The 22240-nt window shown below is 44.3% G+C and overlaps 1 protein-coding gene across 1 annotated transcript; it reads left to right on the top strand.

Moving 5' to 3' along the window:
- The first annotated feature begins 290 nt into the window (after positions 1-290).
- KIF3B (kinesin family member 3B) lies at positions 291-20181 on the top strand. The gene is made up of 8 exons (XM_021688901.1): positions 291-1728; positions 5210-5311; positions 5525-5647; positions 5755-5873; positions 12129-12242; positions 12808-12913; positions 15261-15439; positions 16784-20181. Exons 1-8 carry the CDS (start codon positions 328-330, stop codon positions 16878-16880), a joined length of 2241 nt encoding a protein of 746 aa, XP_021544576.1. The 5' UTR covers positions 291-327; the 3' UTR covers positions 16881-20181.
- The last annotated feature ends 2059 nt before the right edge of the window (positions 20182-22240 follow it).

Here is a 22240-nt window from a genome sequence, read left to right as displayed (position 1 = left end):
TTCTAGCTGCTGCAACCTGGAGTATAAGATAAAGTATCAGTCAAAGGGAAGACAGGCTCGTTCCCACTACTGGGGGACTAAAGGTTGTACTGTTCCCACTGAAGCTTGTTAAGATCCTATGAAGAGGTATAGCGTGCATTACAGTTATTTAATGTAGCCATCAGAAGGTTAGCCAGACGAAGGTGACATGGGTGTGTCAGGTGCTATTGAGCAGCCTTCAGTGGCAACTGTACTGTCCTTATTTACTTTTGCTTTTTTTCTAGGACCTTAGCATCCTGAGACATTTTGGATTCACAGCCCTCAAGGTTGACCCGGTCAGAGTTCATCATGTCAAAGTTAAAAAGCTCGGAGTCAGTCAGGGTGGTGGTTCGCTGTCGGCCCATGAATGGCAAGGAAAAGGCTGCTTCATATGATAAGGTGGTGGATGTGGACGTGAAGCTGGGGCAGGTGTCAGTGAAGAACCCCAAAGGAGTGGCCCATGAAATGCCCAAGACCTTCACCTTTGATGCAGTCTATGACTGGAATGCCAAGCAGTTTGAACTCTATGATGAGACATTCCGACCGCTCGTGGACTCTGTCTTGCAGGGTTTCAATGGGACAATTTTTGCCTATGGACAAACCGGGACTGGGAAAACCTACACGATGGAAGGAGTCCGTGGTGATCCTGAGAAAAGAGGGGTCATCCCTAACTCATTTGACCACATCTTCACCCATATCTCTCGATCCCAGAATCAACAGTACCTGGTCAGGGCTTCTTACTTGGAGATCTACCAGGAGGAGATCCGAGATCTGCTCTCAAAGGATCAGACCAAAAGGCTAGAGCTCAAAGAGAGGCCTGACACTGGCGTGTACGTGAAAGACCTGTCTTCTTTTGTCACCAAGAGCGTGAAGGAAATAGAGCATGTGATGAACGTGGGGAACCAGAACCGCTCTGTCGGCGCTACCAACATGAACGAGCACAGCTCACGCTCTCATGCAATTTTTGTAATCACCATTGAGTGCAGTGAGGTGGGCCTTGATGGAGAAAACCATATCCGTGTAGGGAAATTGAACCTTGTGGATCTTGCTGGCAGCGAACGGCAAGCCAAGACCGGTGCACAAGGAGAAAGACTGAAGGAGGCCACCAAGATCAACCTGTCCCTTTCAGCCTTAGGTAATGTCATCTCTGCCCTGGTGGACGGCAAAAGCACTCACATTCCATATCGGGACTCAAAGCTGACCAGGCTCCTCCAAGATTCTCTTGGTGGCAATGCTAAAACTGTGATGGTAGCCAACGTGGGACCTGCCTCATACAATGTAGAAGAGACTCTGACCACTCTGAGATATGCCAACCGTGCCAAAAACATTAAGAACAAGCCAAGGGTCAACGAGGACCCTAAAGATGCCCTCCTTCGAGAATTCCAGGAAGAGATTGCTCGGCTCAAGGCCCAGCTGGAAAAACGGTCCATTGGCAGGAGGAAGAGGCGAGAGAAGCGGAGGGAAGGTGGTGGCAGTGGTGGGGGCGGGGAGGAGGAGGAGGAGGGAGAAGAGGGTGAGGAGGAAGGGGATGATAAGGATGATTACTGGCGGGAACAGCAAGAAAAACTGGAGATTGAGAAGCGGGCCATTGTAGAGGACCACAGCTTGGTTGCAGAGGAGAAGATGAGGTTGCTGAAGGAGAAAGAGAAGAAGATGGAGGACCTGCGGCGGGAGAAGGACGCTGCCGAGATGCTGGGCGCCAAAATCAAGGTACCACAACCTTCCTTGGGCCTTTGTTCTCTCAGTGCTTTCCATTTTATCCAAAAAATGATATGATGGATGATGTCCCTTTCCGTTTTACATTCCCAACAGCCCCATGGATCCAGTGTCCAGTAAACATTTGTTGAATTGAAATAAAAACCATTTCTTCAAGTTTATATTGAACTCGTAGGAAGAATAATTATTACATATGTGCAGGTATGAAAAGCAGCAATAAAACGGACACCCAAGGGCCCCACAGCCAGTGTGAGAAATAGAACATAATCCATATCTTTACAAGCTTTGTGTCCCCCTCCCCCAGAGCTAGCCCTTGTTTTGAATTTGGCGTTTATTGTTTCCTGACTTTTCTTTACAGTTTTCTCATATACGTATATACCTCTAAAAAAAGATAGTTCCACATAATTTTCTACCTTTATATAAATGGAATCCCACTGCTGCAATTTGCTTTTACTTGCCCAATCTTATGTAATGGGATTTGTCTAGGTTGATGCTTGTAGCTGTGGTTCATTCTTCATTACTGCTCTGAGAAGTGAGTGGTATTCCATTCTCCTGATAGTGGGTTGTTTCCATTTTTTGCTATGTACATTTTTGTACTTGGCTCCAGGAGAACACGGATGAGCAAGAATTTCTTACCTGGCGCCATTAGGTCCTTGGGTATGTGCAGCCCCAATTTTACTAGATAACAACAAGTTGTTTTCGGAGGTGGCCATATGAAGTGAAGCTTCTACCCGCACATATGAACTCTGGTTGCTCCTCGTCCTTACCAGCACTTAATGACTATCCGATTTAATTATCATATGTCTGATGTATATAAAATGGTATCTCATTGTGGGATTTGTTTGTTTGTTTGTTTGTTTTTAAGTAGGCTCCATGTTTAGCGTGGAGCCCAACTCAAGGCTTGAACTCATGACCCTGAGATCAAGACCTGAGCTGAGATCAAGAGTCAGATGCCTAACCAACTGAGCCACCCAGGTGCCCCTCATTGTGGTTTTAATATGCAGTGCCCCGACCATACGAGATACAGAATAGTTCCATTGCCCACAAATGCTCTCTTGTAGTCAGCCTCCTCCCTCAATGTCCAACCCCTGTGAGTCAGTGGCTGACTAGCATTCTAGAGCGTGGAGACTCCTATGTATTTTCTTTCTGGTGCCAGTGTACTATTCCATCAGGTGCCTGGACTCTGGGCTGCCATAGGCCTTTAGTGGCGGAGGAGAGGACAGGGCTAGCCCTGGCAATCGGACCCCTGCCCACCAGCCAGAATGGCTCTGAGGTGTTGGGTTCTTTCTTAGTGAATTTATGAAAACTGATTTCGATGCTCAAATGTATCCTTGTTTATTAATTTAAAAATGACCAGTCATCGATTTCTCGCCTCCGCTTTCCCCACTGTATGAAGCTGTGCTTTATCTCTGGCTTCATGGTAGCCCTTTCACAGAGCTGGGTTCTGTTTTGCTTCAGAGGCAGGGGTCTGTTCCAGAGCGTTCAAGACCTGATGTAAAAATGGAGTCCTATACAACACAGGACGTCACTTTGTTTCAGGGAGGGGCTTACTCTGGGATTCCTGAACGTCAGACGCCACTTCACCCCTCCACATTCCTGCACTTAAAGTGTAACAGAGTGTGCCCCTGTTTGATGTGCATGCTGGTTTTTAGGATCACATCTGTTATTCAAGCCCAGGAACACCTAGACTCTCTAAACAACCTGGATTATTTGGGCAACTCTCAGGGGCCAGGTGTGGCAAGACTCAATATTACCTCAAGCTCACTGAATCTCTTAGAAGTTTTGTTTATGGGAGAATGATATTACTTCTGTCTCTCAAAATCTCTGGATGCTGTAAAATCATAGGACAAAAGTATTTTACAGCTGGAAGGAGTGTGTGTGTGTGGGGGCGGGGAGGGTGGTTAGTAATCCAGTCCAACCACTTCATTTTGAGAGAAGAGGAAATGGGCCTAAGGGCTCACTGAAAGATGGCAGCAGAGGGCTACTATTAATGTTCATAAGTTTCTTAAAAGCAAGGTCGTGGAGTTTTTGGATTCTGTGCTTTTCAGGTGCAAATCATTCCCATGGCTTTAGCCACCATCTAAATGCTCAAGGTGTCCCATCTATTATAGCCAGCCCAGAGCTGTCTCCTAACATTCAAGTCTGATAGTTTCTGCCTACTGGACATTTCCAGGGATGGCCATGGCCACCCAGAACCTGTTCCTGCCTTCCTTTTCTTTTCTTTCTTTTTTTTTTTTCCTGCCTTCCTTTTTGCAGTCAAGCCAGAGCCCTAGGCGTTACCCTGCTAGCCATGTCTCCTTCTCCCTTACCGTCCAGTCAGTCCCAAGGCCTCTGAATCCTGCGCCATCGGATCGGATCTCTTGGACCCATCCACTTTGCTCTGCCCCGCCATTACTGCCCTAGCCCAGGCCTGAATCCTCAAAACAACCTCCTGGCTGGTCTCCTTCTGCCTGGCCTGCCCTTGTCCAGTCATCCTTCCTGTGGTGGGTGAAGAATGTTTCTAAAACACAAATCTGACTGTGTACCCTTACGCTCAAAGAACAGTCAGTGCGATTCCTGCAGTTCTCAGATCAACTTTAGTTTCCCTTAACAGGGCTTTGATGTTTTTGAACTGACGCCTGATTCCTTTGCCACCTTCATGTATCACCACTTCCTATCCTACCCTCTCACACACAATATTTTTTTCTTTTAAGATTTTATTTATTTATTTATTTGAGAGAGAGCGGGAGGGCTTGTGTGAGCAGGGGGAGGGGCGGAGGGAGAAGGAGAGAGAGAATCTCAAGTAGACTGCACACTCAGCGCTGAGCCTGATGCAGGGCTCAGTCTCACGACCCTGAGATCATGACCTGCACCGACATCATGAGTTGAACGCTTAACCGGCTGAGCCACCCAGGCACTGCTGCATTTCTTTTTTTTTTTCTTAGCTAATTCCTATTTTTATTTCAGCACTCTGGAGTCAGGAAGCTTTCCTTGATTCCCTCCAAAAGCCTGAATCCTCCCCTCCTGTATGCCTCTCCCATTATTTCTCTGTCTTTTCCTTACGATGGTGGCTGACTCCGTAGCGTAAGAGCCTGCTTATTTGTCTGTAGGCCACAGTGGAGTCTTCAGCTTTGTGGTTCATATTCAGTTGCATTCCTAGTACCTAGCACATGGAGGTACTCAATATGTTTTAAGTAGGGTCAATACTTTGTACATACAAACAAAACAAAACAAAAAAAAATTTTTTTAAGAGAGCTGAAATTCCTATATGGCTGGGGCAGCTGTATCTTCAGTGTTTCTAAGGTAAAGCCCCAGTGGGGCCACCTCAGCCCCACCCTGGTGATGGTAAGGACACTGCTGTGCACAGTCTATTTTCCCTCAGAGTTCACTCCTTTGGCTGAGTCCTGAGCTCATTATGTTTTACAGGCTTCCCTATGAGGAGATATGTTCTGAGGGAGATCATTCACGAGATGGATTCTACTTTTTTCTCACTCAGGCCATGGAGAGTAAGCTGCTTGTTGGAGGAAAAAATATAGTAGATCATACGAATGAACAACAGAAAATCCTGGAGCAGAAACGGCAGGAAATTGCAGAGCAGGTAACTTTTCATTCCCTTTTGAGGAGAACACGGTGGGATAAGGTGCACCAAAGCTACAGAGCAAATATCTCTTGTGTTAGATTCTTCAGAGGGAATGAAAACAAGTTGTTCAGCCCCTTCCTAGTGGGAGACTTTGGCCTGGAGCACCCAGCTCTGTATTCTTGTATAGACATTGTCTCTAGGCAAGCTGATGAATTATGTGATGTTGCTCAGAAACGTCGAGAAAGAGAGATCCAGCAACAGATGGAAAACAGAGATGAGGAGACCTTGGAACTTAAAGAGACGTACAGCTCATTGCAGCAAGAGGTGGACATCAAGACCAAAAAACTCAAGAAGGTATAAAGGAACGAGGCCAGGCAGAGGTGTCTTGAGACCTGGGGGAAGGGAAGAACTCTGTTGTTTGGAGGGCTCCCCTCCTCAAATGCCTTTCCCCTCGGTTCCAGCTCTTCTCCAAGCTTCAGGCGGTGAAGGCAGAGATCCATGACCTCCAAGAAGAGCACATCAAGGAGCGTCAGGAGCTGGAACAGACTCAGAATGAGCTCACAAGGGAGCTGAAACTCAAGTAAGTTCTGGACCTTTCATGGCACCCCCAGCCGCTTGCCAGGTGGTTGTTTGTTGAGTAAGAAACAGGTCTCTAAAGACAGGGCCCCTGCCTACTCCCCACCTTGTCTGTTTTTGGTTTATTCTTGAGAAAGTCACTTTCTGTCTCTGGGTCCCATCTGTTAGGTGAATGACTTCACCAGATGATCTCCAAATTTCCTTCCACCCTACCTGCTTGAAGTTTTTAAAGGCTCCAGCCTCTGTTGATAAGAGGGAATCTATTATTAACTAGAATTTTCTGAATGGTATAATGAACATCCAAATGCCCACCACCCAGATTCACTGATAAACAACCTTTTGTCATTTATCTTTCATAGAAATATTCTAAAATCTCATGTAATGTTAACGTCATGTTATCTCATTCCTGCATACTTACATACATGGTCATAATGCTGTTTTAAAACACGCTTTACTGAGGTATAATTTACATACCATACAGTTCACCTATTTATTTATTTTTATTTATTTATTTATTTATTTTTATTCATTTGAGACACAGAGATACAGAGAGAGAGAGAGAGAGAGCATGAGCAGGGAGAGAGGCAGAGGGAGAGGGAGAAGCAGGCTCCCCGCTGAGCAGGAAGCCTGACGTGGGGCTCGATCCCAGGACGCTGGGATCATGACCTGAGCCGAAGGCAGACGCTTAACCATCTGAGCCACCCAGGCGCCCCTATTTTTTTATTTTTTTAAAGATTTTATTCATCCATTTCAGACAGAGTCAGCAAGAGAGGGAACACAGGCAGGGGGAGTGGGAGAGGGAGAAGCAGGCTCCCTGCGGAGCAGGGAGCCCGATGCGGGGCTCGATCCCAGGACCCTGGGATCACGACCTGAGCCAAAGGCAGACGCTTAACGACTGAGCCACCCAGGTGCCCCACAATTCACCTATTTAAATTAGTATACAAGTCTGTGGGCACCTGGGTGGCTCAGTTGGTTAAGCATCCAACTCTTGCTTTCGGCTCAGTTCATAATCTCAGGGTTGTGAGCTCAAGCCCCGTGTCAGGCTCCCCATTGGGCATGGAGCCTGCTTAAGATTCTTTCTCCCTCTGCCTCTCCCTGCCCCCTAAATGAATAAATAAATAAATAAAGTATACAAGTCAGTTTTAAAAATACGTATTTACAGTGTTATAAAACCATCACCACAATCTGATTTTTTTTTTAATTATTTTTTATTTTTTTAAAGATTTTATTTATTTGACAGAGAGAGCACAAGAGCACAAGCAGGGGGAGTGGCAGGCAGAGGCAAGGAGAAGCAGGCTCCCTGCTGAGCAAGGAGCTCAATGCAGGACTTGATCTCAGGACCCAGGAATCATGACCTGAGCTGAAGGCAGAGGTTTAACTGACTGAGCCACCCAGGCGCTGCTACTACAATCTGATTTTAGAACATTTTTTGTGTCTCCCTGCCCCCGCCGCAAGGAAACCCTGTACTAGTTAGCAGTCATTCCTTATTACCCGCCACCCTTCAGCCCTAAGTACCTACTAACCTACTTTCTGTCTCTGTAAATTAGTCTGTTCTGGACATTTCATATAAATGGAATCTTATAATATGTGGCCCTCTGTGACTGGTTTCTTTCACTTAACATGATGCTTCCAAGGATCATCCATGTTGTAACATGTCAGGACTTCATTCTTTTTTATGGCTGAATGATACTGCATTTTGTGGATATACCACACATTTTATTCATTTATCAGTTGATGGACATTTGGGTTGTTTCCAGTCCTTGGCTATTATGGATAATGCTGCTATGAACATTCATGTACAAGTTTTTAGATGAATGTGTTTTCATTTCTCCGGGATATATACCTAGGAGTGGAATTGCTTAGGTCTTATGGTAACTCTGTGTTTGACTTTTGGAGGAATTGCCAAACTGTTTTCCAGAATGGCTGTATCATTTTACATTTCCACCACCAATTTTTCCACATCCCGTTGACACTTGTAACTGTCTGTCCTTTTTATTATAGCCATCCTAATGGGTGTGAAGTAGTATCTCATTGTGGTTTTGATTTGCATTTCTCTAATGATTAATGATGGAATGTCTTTTTATGTGCTCTTTGACCATTTGCATATCTTGTTTGGAGAAATGTCTGTTCAAATCCTCTGGGTAGTTTTAAAATTGGGTAGTTTATTGGGTCTTTTTATTATTGAGTTGTAAGAGTTCTTTCTATATTCTGGAGACAAGTCTCTTATCAGATATATGATTTGCAGATATCTTCTCTCATTCTGTGGGTTTTCTTTTCACTTTCTTTATGGTATTTTGTTTGCAGCACAAAAGATTTTAATTCTGATATAGTCCAATTTATATTTTCTTTTGTTGCTTAAACTTTTGGTATTGGATCTAAATTTTCCTATTCTGGATATTGCATATCAATTTATAATGGAATAATGTGGCCATTGGTGGCTGGCTTCTTTCACTTAGTATAGTGTTTTCAAGGGTAATACATGTAGCACATACCAATATTTCATTTTTTCTTATGGTTGAATAATATTGTATCATATGACTATACCACATTTTATGTATCCATTCATCAGTTGATAGACCTTTTGGTTGTTTCTATTTTTTAGCTAATCTGAGTAATACTGCTGTGAACATTTGTGTACAAGTTTTATTATGGACTTATGTTTTCAATTCTCTTAGGTCATCTTAGAGTCTTAAAGTTTGAGGTCTTACATTTAGGTCTATGATTCATTTTGAGTAAATTTTTGTATATAGTCTGTAGTAGGGTTCCAAGTGCATTCTTTTGCATGTGGATATCCAGTTGTCCCAGCACCATTTGTTGAAAGGGTCTTCTCTCATTGTCTTTGCACCCTTGTTGATCATAAATGGAAGGGTTTATTTCTGAACTCTCAATATTGTTCCATTGATCTATTTGCTTGTCTTTATGCCAATACCACACTGTCTTAACTACTATAGCTGTGTAGTAAGTCTTGAAATGAGGAAGTATGAGTCCTCCAACTTTGTTGTTCTTTTTCAAGATTGTTTTTGGCTATTTGGAGTTTCTTACATTTCTGTATACATTTTAAGATCAGCTTGTCAATTTCTGTGAAAAAGCCAGCTGGGATTTTGATAGGGACTGTGTTGAATCTATAGATCCATTTGGAGAGTACTGTCATCTTAACAGTTAAATGTTTTGATCCACGAACATGGGATGTCTTTTTATTTATTTAGATCTTTAATTTCTGTCAAGAATGTTTTGTGGTTTTCAATAGACAAGTCTTTGCACTTCTTTTGTTAAATGTATACCTAAGTTGTTTTTTTTTTTTTACTATTGTATATGGAATTGTTTTTCTTTTTCTTTTTTTTTTTTTTAAAGATTTTATTTATTTATTTGACAGAGAGAGAGACACAGCGAGAGAGGGAACACAAGCAGGGGGAGCAGGAGAGGGAGAAGCAGGCTTCCCGCCAAGCAGGGAGCCCGATGTGGGGCTCGATCCCAGGACGCTGGGATCACGACCTGAGCCGAAGGCAGACGCTTAACGACTGAGCCACCCAGGCGCCCCTGGAATTGTTTTTCTTAATTTTATTTTCAGAATGTTTATTGCTAGTGTATGGAATTACAATTGATTTTTGTATACACAGTGATGTCTTTTTTTTTTTTTTTAAAGATTTTATTTATTTGTTTGAGAGAGAGAATGAGATAGAGCATGAGAGGGTCAGAGGGAGAAGCAGACTCCCTGCCGAGCAGGGAGCCCGATGCGGGACTCGATCCCGGGACTCCAGGATCATGACCTGAGCTGAAGGCAGTCGCTTAACCAACTGAGCCACCCAGGCGCCCCACAATGATATCTTTGCACCTAACAGCCACCCAGGCGCCCCACAATGATATCTTTGCACCTAACAAAACTAATGTTGTTTCTTAGTATTATCTCAGGCCTTACCCATATTCAGATTTTATGGGTTTGTTCATATTAATATCTATATAAAGACCACATATTGCATTTGGTTATTATTTCTCTTTGGCTTATTTTAATCTGGAGCAATCCCTTCTCCTTTTAAAAACTTTTTTTGCAGTTGACTTACTGAAAAGCCAGGACAGCCTGTAGAAATATCTCACAGTCTGGATTTTAATTGAAAGCTTTAACTGAAAGCTAGTTCTGAAGCACTAGTTCTCAACCTTGGCTGCACACTGAAATCATATAAGGAGTTTTAAAAAGGCCCCACCCCAAAGATTTTGACTTACTGGTCCTTCAGCTTTAGCAGGCACCAAATCATCTGAAGGGCATGTTAAGTACAGATTGCTGGGTCTCATACCAGAGAGTCTGATTCAGTTCATCTGGGATGGAGCCTGAGAATTTACATTTCTTTTTTTTTTTTTTTTTAAGATTTTATTTATTTATTTGAGAGAGAGAGAATGAGAGAGCACATGAGAGGGGGGAGAGTAAGAGGGAGAAGCAGGCTCCCCGCCGAGCGAGCAGGGAGCCCGATGCGGGACTCGATCCCGGGACTCCAGGATCATGACCTGAGCCGAAGGCAGTCGCCTAACCGACTGAGCCACCCAGGCGCCCAAATTTTTTTTTTTTTTTTTTTAAGATTTTATTTATTTGCGAGAGAGAGAATGAGAGACAGAGAGCATGAGAGGGAGGAGGGTCAGAGGGAGAAGCAGACTCTCCACTGAGCAGGGAGCCCGATGCAGGACTCGATCCCGGGACTCCAGGATCATGACCTGAGCCGAAGGCAGTCGCTTAACCGACTGAGCCACCCAGGCACCCGAGAATTTACATTTCTAACAAATTCTAGTTGTTGCTCCTGTTGGTTCTGTGAACACATGGTCTCTCATGAGGTCTGGGCAAGATATTTTTCAGAACTCTGTAAGTAATATTAACGTGTAGCCTGGCTTAAGAACCACTGAGTTAATGGTTTCAACCAACAATAATTTGTCTGAAATTATTATTTCATTAGGGGTTGCAAAATACTGTTTTTCTCTATCAGTCCTTCTACAACATTCGCTGAGATTTTGCTTTTCTTTTTCTTTTAAGTAATTTCTACACCCAATGTGGGGCTTGCACTCACAACCCCAAGATCAAGAGTCTCATGCTCTACAGATTGAGCCAGCCAGGCACCCCTAGCTGGAATTTTTCTTTAAAGAACTCTTCAGAGGGATTCTTTTAATGACCAAGTTTTAAATTTGGAAGGAGCCCTTATAATTAAATGTGTCCTCTTTCTAGGTATGTACACCTAGAAAAAAAATCAAAACAAAATGTGTCAAAATATTAATAATAGCTATCTCTGGATAATGAAATTATATGTAGTTCTATTTTTCACATTTCCTACTGTAAATAGGACTTTTAAAATCAGATAAAAACAAATATATATCATAAAAATAATTTCTTAAATGTTTCAAATAAAATAAGTAGAAAATTTCATCTCTCTGAAATATTTTTTCCCTAGGGAAGCCATTTTCATTGTTATATCTCTTATTTATATCTTTTGAATAAACAGTGAGTCAGCCTCTTTCTCACGGTCAGTACCCTACACGTCCATGGTGTTTGTTGTGTGTCTTTCCCACGTTAACACCCTGTTGGCATTGTTCTGTCCTGAGGTTTCGAAAGCGTGAATGCAGAGATGTGGCAGGGGACAGTCGTCACCATGGAGAGACACAATCCAGTGGGTTCCAGTTTCATTGTTCGCCATGTTCCCCAGCACTTCTCAGACTGAGACTCTTCTCAGGAATGGTCTTTATTCTCAGTGCTCTAAGGGACTGAAATCCACTCAGTCTTGCTCTTTGTCCTGGTGATTAGAGTAGGAAGTTTTCTAGCTTGGGCATCAATCCATGGGAAGAAGACCGTTTAACTTCTAATCTGTTTTCAGCATTTTGGAAGTTAATGCGCTGGGTTGGCAGTACCAGTGGTCCTCTAAGAGACACTTCAGTTAGCACATGTTCATTCTGGTACAGCCCAAGCATGGCCACTTTTCTTCAGTCCGTTCTCCTCAAGCTGCTCCTCCTTGGGCAGAAGTGACCTCCCTAGAGTCCTAGGGCAGCCCACTGTTGGCACCTGACATATCTAAGAGGGCCACACCATTACCTCTCTGTCTCAGGCAGGGACCAAGTGTCATTCCTGTCTGTACCCCAACTCTCTGCCTGGTGGTCGGCCCGCAGTGCCTGCCCACTAAGTGTTTGCTGAGTGGCTTGACTCTTACCTAACGACCCCACGTGTAGGCTAGCCGGTACTCCAACTGTCTTCTTTGTCCGCCTGTGTTCACTCATGTGTGTGCCCTTACAGGCATCTTATTATAGAAAACTTTATCCCTCTGGAAGAAAAAAGTAAAATTATGAATAGATCCTTCTTTGATGAAGAGGAAGATCATTGGAAATTACATCCTATAACCAGACTGGAGTAAGTCACTATTGATTTTAAGGTGGGGAGGAGGGGAAAAATGTGGGTAAGCTGGACTTGGCCCAAGGGGTATGGTAGGAATTGGGGGACTATCACAGTGAATTCATGACCTTTCCCAAGTTCCTGCATTTGCGCTTCCTCAGCTGTCAAGTGAAGCATGCTAGGCCAAAGGAGGGGCAGTTCCTAGATAGAGGTCATATTGTATGGCAGTCTGACGCAGCACTGAGGAGGATTTCCAGTCTACGTCTGGGGTCTGCCAAGGATGTGGGGATGGGGAATATTGACAGTTGTGCTTCACTCCAGCCGTCTAAGAATGGGATGATGACTCCGATCCCTTCCAGCTTAAGAGCTGTATGATGTTCACATTTGAATCAGAACGCGACTCAAACAGAAAATATAAGCAGTTCCTGCCCCATTTGCACGGCAGCCCTTAGTCCAGGGAGTTACTAGGTTCAGGTTCTAGTTAAATAGGCTCAGTGTCTTCTGAGAGCTGGTTCCACAGGATGATCCTGGGACTGTGGAACACACTCCAGCCAGGGCTTTAACCACTGCAGTCCATTTCCAGGAATCAGCAGATGATGAAGCGGCCAGTCTCAGCTGTGGGATATAAGAGACCGTTGAGCCAACACGCAAGAATGTCCATGATGATTCGTCCAGAGGCCCGATATAGGGTGAGAAGATCATCCTTGTGTTTCTCTCCTCTTTTCAAGGAGTTTAGGTTTATGTAAACCCTCAGGCACCATTCCGCAAAGTCACAGAGTTTGTATACTGCCTCTTTCCAGAGGTTCCTGAGGGCATTTATATTAACAATTATAACAAATAATAAATATACTAAGTAAATAACAATAGAAAGAACAAATAATTATGAATAAGAAGGTAAAATAGAATGAGATTTAGAAAATTAGGCCTAGGGAAAGAGGAGAGCACAGACATACTGTCAGTAATGGCCAAGAAACATCAACACGAAGCCTGAAAATGGCTCTGTGTGAAGGCTGGAGGGAAGGCAGGTGTGTAATGACAGGAGATGGAGATGAGTTAAAGAGCGGTTGGTACTTCCATTTAACGGGATGTGGGTCAGTCAGGTAGTTATTTATTTATTTTTTAAAGATTTTATTTATTTATTTGAGAGAGAGCAAGTGAGAGAGAGAGAGCACAAGATGGGGGAGGGTCAGAGGGAGAAGCAGGCTCCCTGCTAAGCAGGGAGCCCGATGTGGGACTCGATCCCAGGACCCCGGGCTCATGACCTGAGCCGAAGGCAGTCGCTTAACCACCTGAGCCACCCAGGCGCCCAAGATAGTTATTTAAAGTGACATAATGGAGGACAATTTAATGACCCAAACATTTTACAACAATAATACTGTGCAAACTTCTGCCCATAAGCACTTCCTGTATGCCGGGCATGTACTCAGCACTTTATTGCTTTCTCTGACGCTCCCACCTCCTCTCTGCAGCAGGTCCTGTGGCTTAGTAGGTAGCTGGTAAGTGGATGGACCAGGAGATACAATGTATTGTTAAGTTATGAAACAGTTGGTACTGGAAGTTTACATATGAATTAAGAAAGCTACTGTAAAATATAACAAAACGTGAACTGGTTATCTCTGGTTAATGGAAGTGCACTCAATTTAAATTGCCTTCTTTTTGCTTATCTGTATTTTATGTCAGCGGGGAACCTGTATTATTTTTTTTAAGGATAGATTCTCACTTGAAAAATTTAAACTGTTTTTGAGTCTCCCTTGGCCACCAGAGCAAAACAGATTGGGATTAATTAGTTCCTCAGGTACTGTTCTTCCTGGTGCTGAGTTATTTAAAATAAAGGAAACAAAAGCAAAGAAGCTGCATTAGGTGGGGTTTTCTTTCTTTCTTTCTTTTTTTTAAAGATTTTATTTATTTATTTGACAGAGAGAGACATAGTGAGAGAGGGAACACAAGTAGGAGAGGGAGAAGCAGGCTTCCCTGCGGAGCAGGGAGTCCAATGTGGGGCTCGATCCCAGGACCCCGGGATGACGACCTGAGCCGAAGGCAGACGCTTAATGACTGAGCCACCCAGGCGCCCTAGGTGGGGTTTTCTATAGTGGAAGGTGAATGATATATCAGAGTCCTCAGAAGCATTTTCCTAGCAGTTTCAGAGGGTGCATCTCTTGCCCATTATTTCATGTCTCAAAGCAAAAACATGATTTCAAAGCCTACAAATCAAAACACGTGGGTTTCCAGGGGACTAACCTGATCCAAAGGTAGAATTTAAAGCAGTGGCTTCAGATGTTTTTAGCAATGGACCCAGTCCATGAAGAGAAATTTTAAGCAGCATCTCAATATATAACATTGATTGATGGAGCCCCTCCATCTCCCCACTTTCTCCCTGCAGTGGCCCTCCTGCCCCCTCTGGGGCTTGAACTCTACGGGGTGGGAGGAGCTGAGGAGGAGATATGTACCATGGGTGTTCTTCCCTCTACACACTCATCTCCGTATGTAGGAGCCAGGGAAAGGCCCACCACAGGCTATCAGGTGAAGGAATCCAGCCACAAGGCCAGTTATGAGGCAGGGCCTGGTATGATTTATAAAATGCGGTTACAAGACACACACTGCCACATACCTTCCACATATGTACTCCCTACCTGCCTCCTTCCCTCAGCAACCAAAAGGTTCATCAGAGCTGCTGTGGGTGGTTAGATTATCAGTGATTACTATCTTCGTCTTTATACCTTTTTGTATTTTCACATTGTCTGCAGTAAATGGGTTCTACTTATTATTTTTCCCTGCTTCTTCCCCTATAGGGTATAATATATGTTCATTGTTTTAAAAAGTTTTTTTTAAGGAAATAGAGAAAAGCCCAGAGAAGAAGATAAAAACATCTGTATCCTCACCAGGAAAAACGTTATAAAACTACGTCACTACAGGCTCCTGGGAGGCTCTGAGTAGCAAGAAATGTGCAGTTCTGTTTTTTGGAGGGGGGCAGGTTTGCTTGTACTCTCTGTGTCTGATCAGAGGCCAGCCTTGCTGGTTATGACTGTGCTTCTGCAGGCAGAGAACATCGTGCTGTTAGAGCTGGACATGCCCAGCCGGACCACCAGAGACTACGAGGGCCCCGCCATCGCTCCCAAAGTCCAGGCTGCACTGGATGCAGCTCTGCAGGACGAAGATGAGATACAGGTGGATGCGTCATCCTTTGAAAGCACGACAAATAAGAAATCGAAGGCCAGGTGAGTGGCTTTTGATGACCTGTGGTTAAACAGAACATGCTTGAACAAGGACAAATGAAGGTAGAGGTTTATCATGGAACGCTTTACAGAACACACCAGAAAATACTGCCATATTACTCCTATGTTTATTCATTTATTCCACAAATACTTATGGTTCAGGCATTACGTCAAGTCTAATGAACACCAGAATGGCTAATGTGCCCAGGTTCCTACCATAAGGAGCGTGTGTTCTCGTGAAATAGGGGACAGTTCTTTGGTCCCTGCCAGGTACTAGGCAGTTTGTTTTTTTTCCCCCAAGATTTTATTTGAGAGAGAGAGAATGAGAGAGAGAGAGAGCACATGAGAAGGGGGAGGGTGAGAGGGAGAAGCAGACTCCCTGCCAAGGCGGGAGCCCGATGCGGGACTCGATCCAGGAACTCCAGGATCATGACCTGAGCCGAAGGCAGTCACTTAACCAACTGAGCCACCCAGGCGCCCCATGGTACTAGGCAGTTTTAAGTGCTTTAAAAAAATTCTCTGATTTCCTGCAAAAACAAAATAAATGTTATCATTAATCCCATTTATAAAATCTCTAAGGTAAGAAAACTGAGTCTTAGAGAATTTGAGAAAGTAGCCAAGGTCAAGGAAGTAAGTCTGGAGTCAGGGTTCAAACCTAGGTGTGTCTAAATCCACAATCCAAGCTCTGAGCCTCACTGGTGAATTTACCTCATTTAAATAACCCATTAAATAACCAAGTACTTAATTTGGTGCTAAATTAGAAATTCTGTCTTATTAAATTTTGGATTAGAAGCTTAAGGACGGGGCACCTGGGTGGCTCAGTTGGTGAGCGTCTGCCTTCGGCTCAGGTCATGATCCCAGGGTCCTGGGATCGAGCCCTGCATCGGGCTCCCTATTCAGCGGGAAGCCTGCTTCTCCCTCTCCCACTCCCCCTGCTTGTGTTCCCTCTCTCGCTGTGTCTCTCTCTGTCAAATAAATAAATAAAATCTTTAAAAAAAAAAAAAAAAGCTTAAGGACAACAAATGGGTGAAAACAAAAAATGGAAGAAATTCTACCTGCAAACAGTATTTTTTACCAATTCGGAAAAGACAGTGAAGATCTGATTTAAATGGAAGAACAGTTGCCAAGAAGCCGGTCCCTTCCCTGAGGTGTCACGCCTCGGTTGGCAGGTCATGTTGGCCATGCACAGAGGGTCGGGCTGTGTCGGTCTGGCGGTTTTACAGTTGAAAGTATACTGGCGTTCAGGCCATTGAGGAAAGGCTGAGGATACTTGGTGAGAAAGCAATCTGATCTGTGTTAGGGACAGAGACGGGACGTGACATGTAAACATGTGCTTGATTTTTGCAGGCCTAAAAGCGGAAGGAAGTCAGGATCCTCCTCCTCTTCCTCAGGAACCCCTGCATCTCAGCTTTATCCACAGTCTCGAGGACTGGTTCCCAAGTAAAGCCAGTTCCTCCTCTCCCAGGGTGTAAATAGCTTTTGCCTTCTGAGAGAAGAGACGAGCAAAAACCTGCAGAGAGGACTTCAAGCCCAAACTCAGAACCGTGCCCTTGGGGAGAAGCTCTGGCCTCTTTGCAGATTAACCATCGTAATCTGGTTGAAACGTGCTGGTGCTCATCTGGCACGCAGCGACTGTGGGAAATGTCCTTTAATTAGCATCTCAGAAATGCATGGGTAAGGTAAAGTGTCATAGTCGAAGTGGAAAGCAAGAGAATGACCAGTGACCTTGCTTCCCTTCTCCCTTGCTTTCTCCTCTCCCTTCCCTCGCCCGCCCTCCCTCACCCCTCTCCTTTTCTAGCCTGTTCTTTGTGCTGGGCTCCTTTCTTGTGAACAACAGGGCAGAATCAGGAGTCACCTGAGCAGGACCAAATCTGTGGAGCCTCAGGATAAAATGACAGTGAGGTTGAAAAGTAAAAGCCCTAGAACTTGAATAGGTGCTTGTTCCTGTAGGTAGAATGAGAATTCTCATTTGGATCCAAGCCCCCGATAGGCTCGATAGGCCTTTGGGATCTGCTGAATAAGGAAATGTTTTCCAAGAATGTTGTGAAGCAATAGAAACAACATTCCCTTTGCCTCCTTGGAGAGTTTAGGGAAACAGCTTCTTTAAAACCTTGAAACCTTGACCATCCTTGTCAATGACGTAAATCTGTAAGCTGATGCCATGTCCATACACTGTGTCACTTTACTCTTCATTTGTCACCATCTTTTCCCTTGCACACGTCCTCTGAGTGTCCCTCTGAGTGTCCCTCTGAGGCCTGCAGAGCATGCTCAGCCGTGGGCCTATTGGGAAAAGGGAGGTTGGCTCTGCTTTCTCTGATGGAACAAGAGTTGGGGGAATGAGACATACAGTGGCACTTTTGAATTCCCCATTTTGTTCCCTGTCTGCATAAGGGTGATTAGGCAGTGCAGAGACAGAGACGTGGGACTTGGGGCGGTGGGAGAGGAAGGTATAATGGATGGGAGCAAAGGAGTCCTGCCTGCCTTCCGCAGAACACTCACCTGAAGCTAGAACTGTGGCTCCCTGCGGGCAGAGCTGAAGCTGGTGGCCAAGGGTGGCCGTGCGACTGAATAGGCTCAGAGGAGAGAGTTAGGAATTCCCGTTTACATATACTAGTTTGGTTTATAAGTTTTAGTTCTTTGTATTATTGAAATTCAAAGCTTCATTTTATGTTGGTCCTTAGGTGAATGTTGTTCATTTTCCCCCCAAGAGAAGCTCATAAGTGTGTGTGGGTGTGCAAGCACAGTGGTGCCTGTGTTCTTTGAGTTTGTCCATGTGTGTCTGTAAGAGAGAGACAAAGGACTTGCCCAGTTGTAGAAATACGCTAATGTGCAGTTGTTGCCTTTGTCTGTATTAAAGGCCCATTGGATGACTAATCCAGGCTGGAAGTGCTCCCATGTGAGTGTCTGAGTCCACGAGCCAAGCCTGAGGGGACAATAGGAGTCCTCAGGTCTGCCACACTGGTGCACCTTGCTGGCACGGTGCCTCCGGAAGGTGGCGACTCAGGTGGGCCTTGAGTTATATTTTAACTCAGCTGCTGAGTTCCCAGGGCACATTTCTGGATCAGAACCCGTGGGAAAGAGGAGGTACCAAGTGCAATGTCTTTGCATTCTACAAATGGAGATCTGGCATCTGGCAGCTTATCTCCTTTTTAGTTACCATTCTTTCTGAAACCCCAGGGCCCTTTTCAGCAATTCCCAGAGCATAATGGAGCCTTCCCTCATCTTTCTTGGGATCAAACCCTGCTTCTTATTTATTAAGAATTTACCTGTTTGAATAGGAACCAAATGATGAGGTGGATAGTCTAAGATGGTTATCTGCCAGTTACACCTTTCTCTTGCACCACATTCCCTCAAAGCTAGTCCGAATTCCATAGGCTGAAAATATTCATCTAGCATATCTGAGAACTGAACACTGCAGATAACACTGTACCTTAATACCGATGTCTTAAGGTGGCTATTCTGAGCAAGGGTGGTTGAGTGACCGTGGAACTTTTCTAAGAGGGCAAAAGAAGAAAGCCAAGTGGGCAGGCAGGATTATTAAAACAAGCTTGCCTTATACACAGCTATGTTTGTTTGGCAGTCTGTGAGACCAGGTAGAACAGCTGTGAGGAGGAGATGTCCCTCCCCAAGCAGTCTCTGGTGCTTTTCTTCTCTCAAAATGGATCCGATAAATATTTGAGTAGAGCAGACAGGCGCATGTCTCACTGCTACCAGAAAGCTGCTGCTTTGGGCTCTGAGTTGAGCCAAATGTGTAGAGGACCCATCTGGTTTTCATGTCTGTAGTCACGCTATGTTCCAAGCCATCTGAGGGTCTTCATGCAGAAGCAGCTAGTGAAGTCTGGAAGCAAGTCTGAACAGGATCTAAGAAGATCATCTGGGAGAAGGAGTTTGAGACTGTGTGTGCAACCCTCATCAAGCCCCATTTTTCTCTGATCAGTAAGAATGTATCTGGCTTCCTATTTGAAAGTCACATGTCTCCCAGATCCCTGGATTCAGAACCCAAGGCCATAAATCATAGGCATGAAGCACTTTTCTTAAGACTCTGACCTAACGTTGGATTGTTCCCCATCGAATGCCTGCATGCTGCTTGAATTGTACCACCCACACCTCCATGACCAAGGGCGTCAGAGAGTTCTGCAGTTCAGGCCTGGGCCACTCTCTGCTTTTCCTGTCTGACTCTTGTAAGTCCTCCCTCACTGAATGTAGAATTGTTGCCAAGTTTTTGAGAAGTGTCGATTCCCCGCTACCATGGGATATCAGTTCTGCCTCACATTTCCCACTTACAGTCCAGGCTCATTGCAAACAACACCTTGGGCCATCTCAACACCATCAGTGGATGAAAATGGGGCTATTAATATACTCTAGAAGCCATAATCAAAATGCTCAGAGGGAACTGGATAAGGACAGTGGGTCTGGCTGTTGTCTACTGCACATGGTTTGGTCCGGTACTGTTTGGAAATCTGCCCCCTTTCTCCCCGCCCTTGTTTTCTTGAATGAAATGCTTTTGAGGTTATTTATGAAAGGAGTGATCCTGGGGCAGGCAGGGGGCAGTGGGCTTTATGGCTCTTTGGAGTTACTCTTGATCTTGACCTTCTCTTTGGCTACCTTTAGACAAAGAATATGCCAATACTTGGGGCTCTAAGTTTTACAATTGATATTTATTTGTATCATCTCTTTGTCTAGGAATGTAAAAGTGATTCTAAACTAAGATGTGTAATAAAAATCAATCAGATTTATTGTACCTACAAAAAGGTGTCCTCATAAATGACTAACGCTTTTGGAAATGACATGCCCGTGGCCGACACACTGCCACTTTCTTTCAACATTTAAATTTTTCTAGTGAAAGGAGGGTGGGAGTGGAAAATGAAGACTGAGTTGGAAGGCTGGCATTAAAAAAAAAAAATAGCAAGGTAAAGGGACATAAAATGAAGAAAGAGTGACAAATAAGTGCTTTTCATGTTTTTCCATGGAGGTTCCTGAAGTAGGCCTGGGCAACAGGCATGGCATTTCTTTGAACTTCTGTGTTTTGGGTTCAAATTTCTTTTAAGTTCATTCCATATTATACTTTAAAATGTGTCCCTTTTTTTAACACAAAAATATGTTATTTCCCATCAGGTGAAAAAAGAAATACCAGAAACGGGCCACATGTTGCTCTCGTGGTCTCTCATGTGCTCAGGCCTATTGGACTGTACCCCGGGGGGGGGGGTTGAGAAGAAGCGGCACAGACCCTGGACTCTGAGCTGGGTTTGAGTTCTGATTGTGTTTACTTTCTAGCTATGTGACTGTGAGGCATTTAACTTCCCTCTCTGAACCTTGGTGTCCTTGTCTATAAAATAGGTTAAAAATCCCCACCTTACAGGGCAGTTGTGAAGATTAGCAATGCATTTAAAGCAACAGCACACAAGGATGTGGACTATAGCGGCCATTTAAAAATGTGGTTATTGCTGTCACGTGGCCCTGTGTTCAGAAGACACCATGAATAGTTTGTATCCCAAGAAACTAGAAGCTACGACTGGGCATACCATGTTTAGAAAATCCTAGGCCTTTACAGAAAAGCTGCTAACCATTTAACAAATATATGTGCCACACTATTCTCGGCACCGGGTATGTAGATGTGAGCATCCCTGCCCACACAGAGCTTGTCCTTAAATGAGGAGGAAGGCAGGATAAATGTTAACAGAATGCACAAAAGTGTACAATTACAAATTATGACAAATCCCATGAAGTGATATTATAGGAGACTAAGAGGGTCCTAACTGAGATTGGGTGGGTAAGTAAGGGAAGGGCTTTCTGAAGAAATGGCATTTACAGTGAGATCTAAAGAATGAGAGGTTTGGGGCGCTGGCTGGCTCAGTCGGTAGAGCGTGCGACTCTTAATCTCAGGGTTGTGAGTTCAAGCCGCACTTTGGGTGTAGAGCTCACTTAAAAAGGGGGGGGGGGGCACCTGGGTGGCTTGGTTGGTTAAGCGTCTGCTTTGGCTCAGGGTGTGATCCTGAGGTCCTGAGATTGAGCCCTGCATCAGGCTCCCTGCTCAGTGGGGAGTCTGCCTCTCCCTCTGCCCCTCACCCCACTCTTGTGCTTACTCTCTCTTTCAAATAAATAAATAAAATCTTAAAAAAAATAAAAATAAGAAGGATGAGAGGTTAGCTGGGTAAAAGGGTGGGTGTGGGGGAGGGGAGAGTCTGTGAAGGTCTGTGAAGGTCTTGAAGCAGAATTTCATAGGATGGCATCTCCAGTCCTTTTTACCCTCACTATAGGGAAGCACGGAGAACTATTAGGGAAAAAACTACAGCATAGGACTTAAAAAAAAAAAAAACCAACAAATTTAAAGAGCCTAGAAAGGATAGCATCCTACGTGACTTAGGCAAAGGATTCTTAATTGTGTTTCTTCATAAGATGCCCTCAAACTATGTGTAATGTTCCCACACCCCCCTTTCCTTCCAAAAAGAGTTAAAGAGCATAGTTTGGCTTAGCCTAAATAATTATCAGTTTAGAATAATTCAAAATCCATTAGCCAGAAAGCAAGAGTTCAAAATGTGATTTGAAGAATTATGAGTGTGTTCTTGAAAGTGACAGAATTCTGGATAGGCCAGGGGCTAATTCATAAGGGAGGTATAGGGCAGGGCGGCTGGGCAACTTGGCAATTCCTGTGACCACCAAGTTGTCTTCTCATCTGCTGGGTTCTTTAAAAAAAAAAAATCAAGAAATTACACAAGCCTTGTGTGATTCAGTAAGAAATATATGTTTGGTCTTTGTCCCTGAAGAGCTTCTACAACCCTTGGAATTTCTTGAGTGACAGAGGTG

The sequence above is a fragment of the Neomonachus schauinslandi genome, chromosome 10 (assembly GCF_002201575.2).
Source record: "Neomonachus schauinslandi chromosome 10, ASM220157v2, whole genome shotgun sequence".
In the NCBI taxonomy this organism is placed as follows: domain Eukaryota; kingdom Metazoa; phylum Chordata; class Mammalia; order Carnivora; family Phocidae; genus Neomonachus; species Neomonachus schauinslandi.
The sequence above is the reverse complement of the archived record's forward strand: the minus strand, read 5'-3'. Positions and strand labels throughout refer to the sequence as shown.

What these genes read in the sequence shown, in the direction of transcription:
- KIF3B (XM_021688901.1), top strand. Translation starts at nt 328, where the DNA reads ATGTCAAAGTTAAAAAGCTCGGAGTCAGTCAGGGTGGTGGTTCGCTGT. An exon ending in ACAAGGGAGCTGAAACTCAA is followed by an intron (nt 5,874 to 12,128) that starts GTAAGTTCTGGA and finishes GTGCCCTTACAG; the next exon opens with GCATCTTATTATAGAAAACT. An exon ending in AATAAGAAATCGAAGGCCAG is followed by an intron (nt 15,440 to 16,783) that starts GTGAGTGGCTTT and finishes TGATTTTTGCAG; the next exon opens with GCCTAAAAGCGGAAGGAAGT.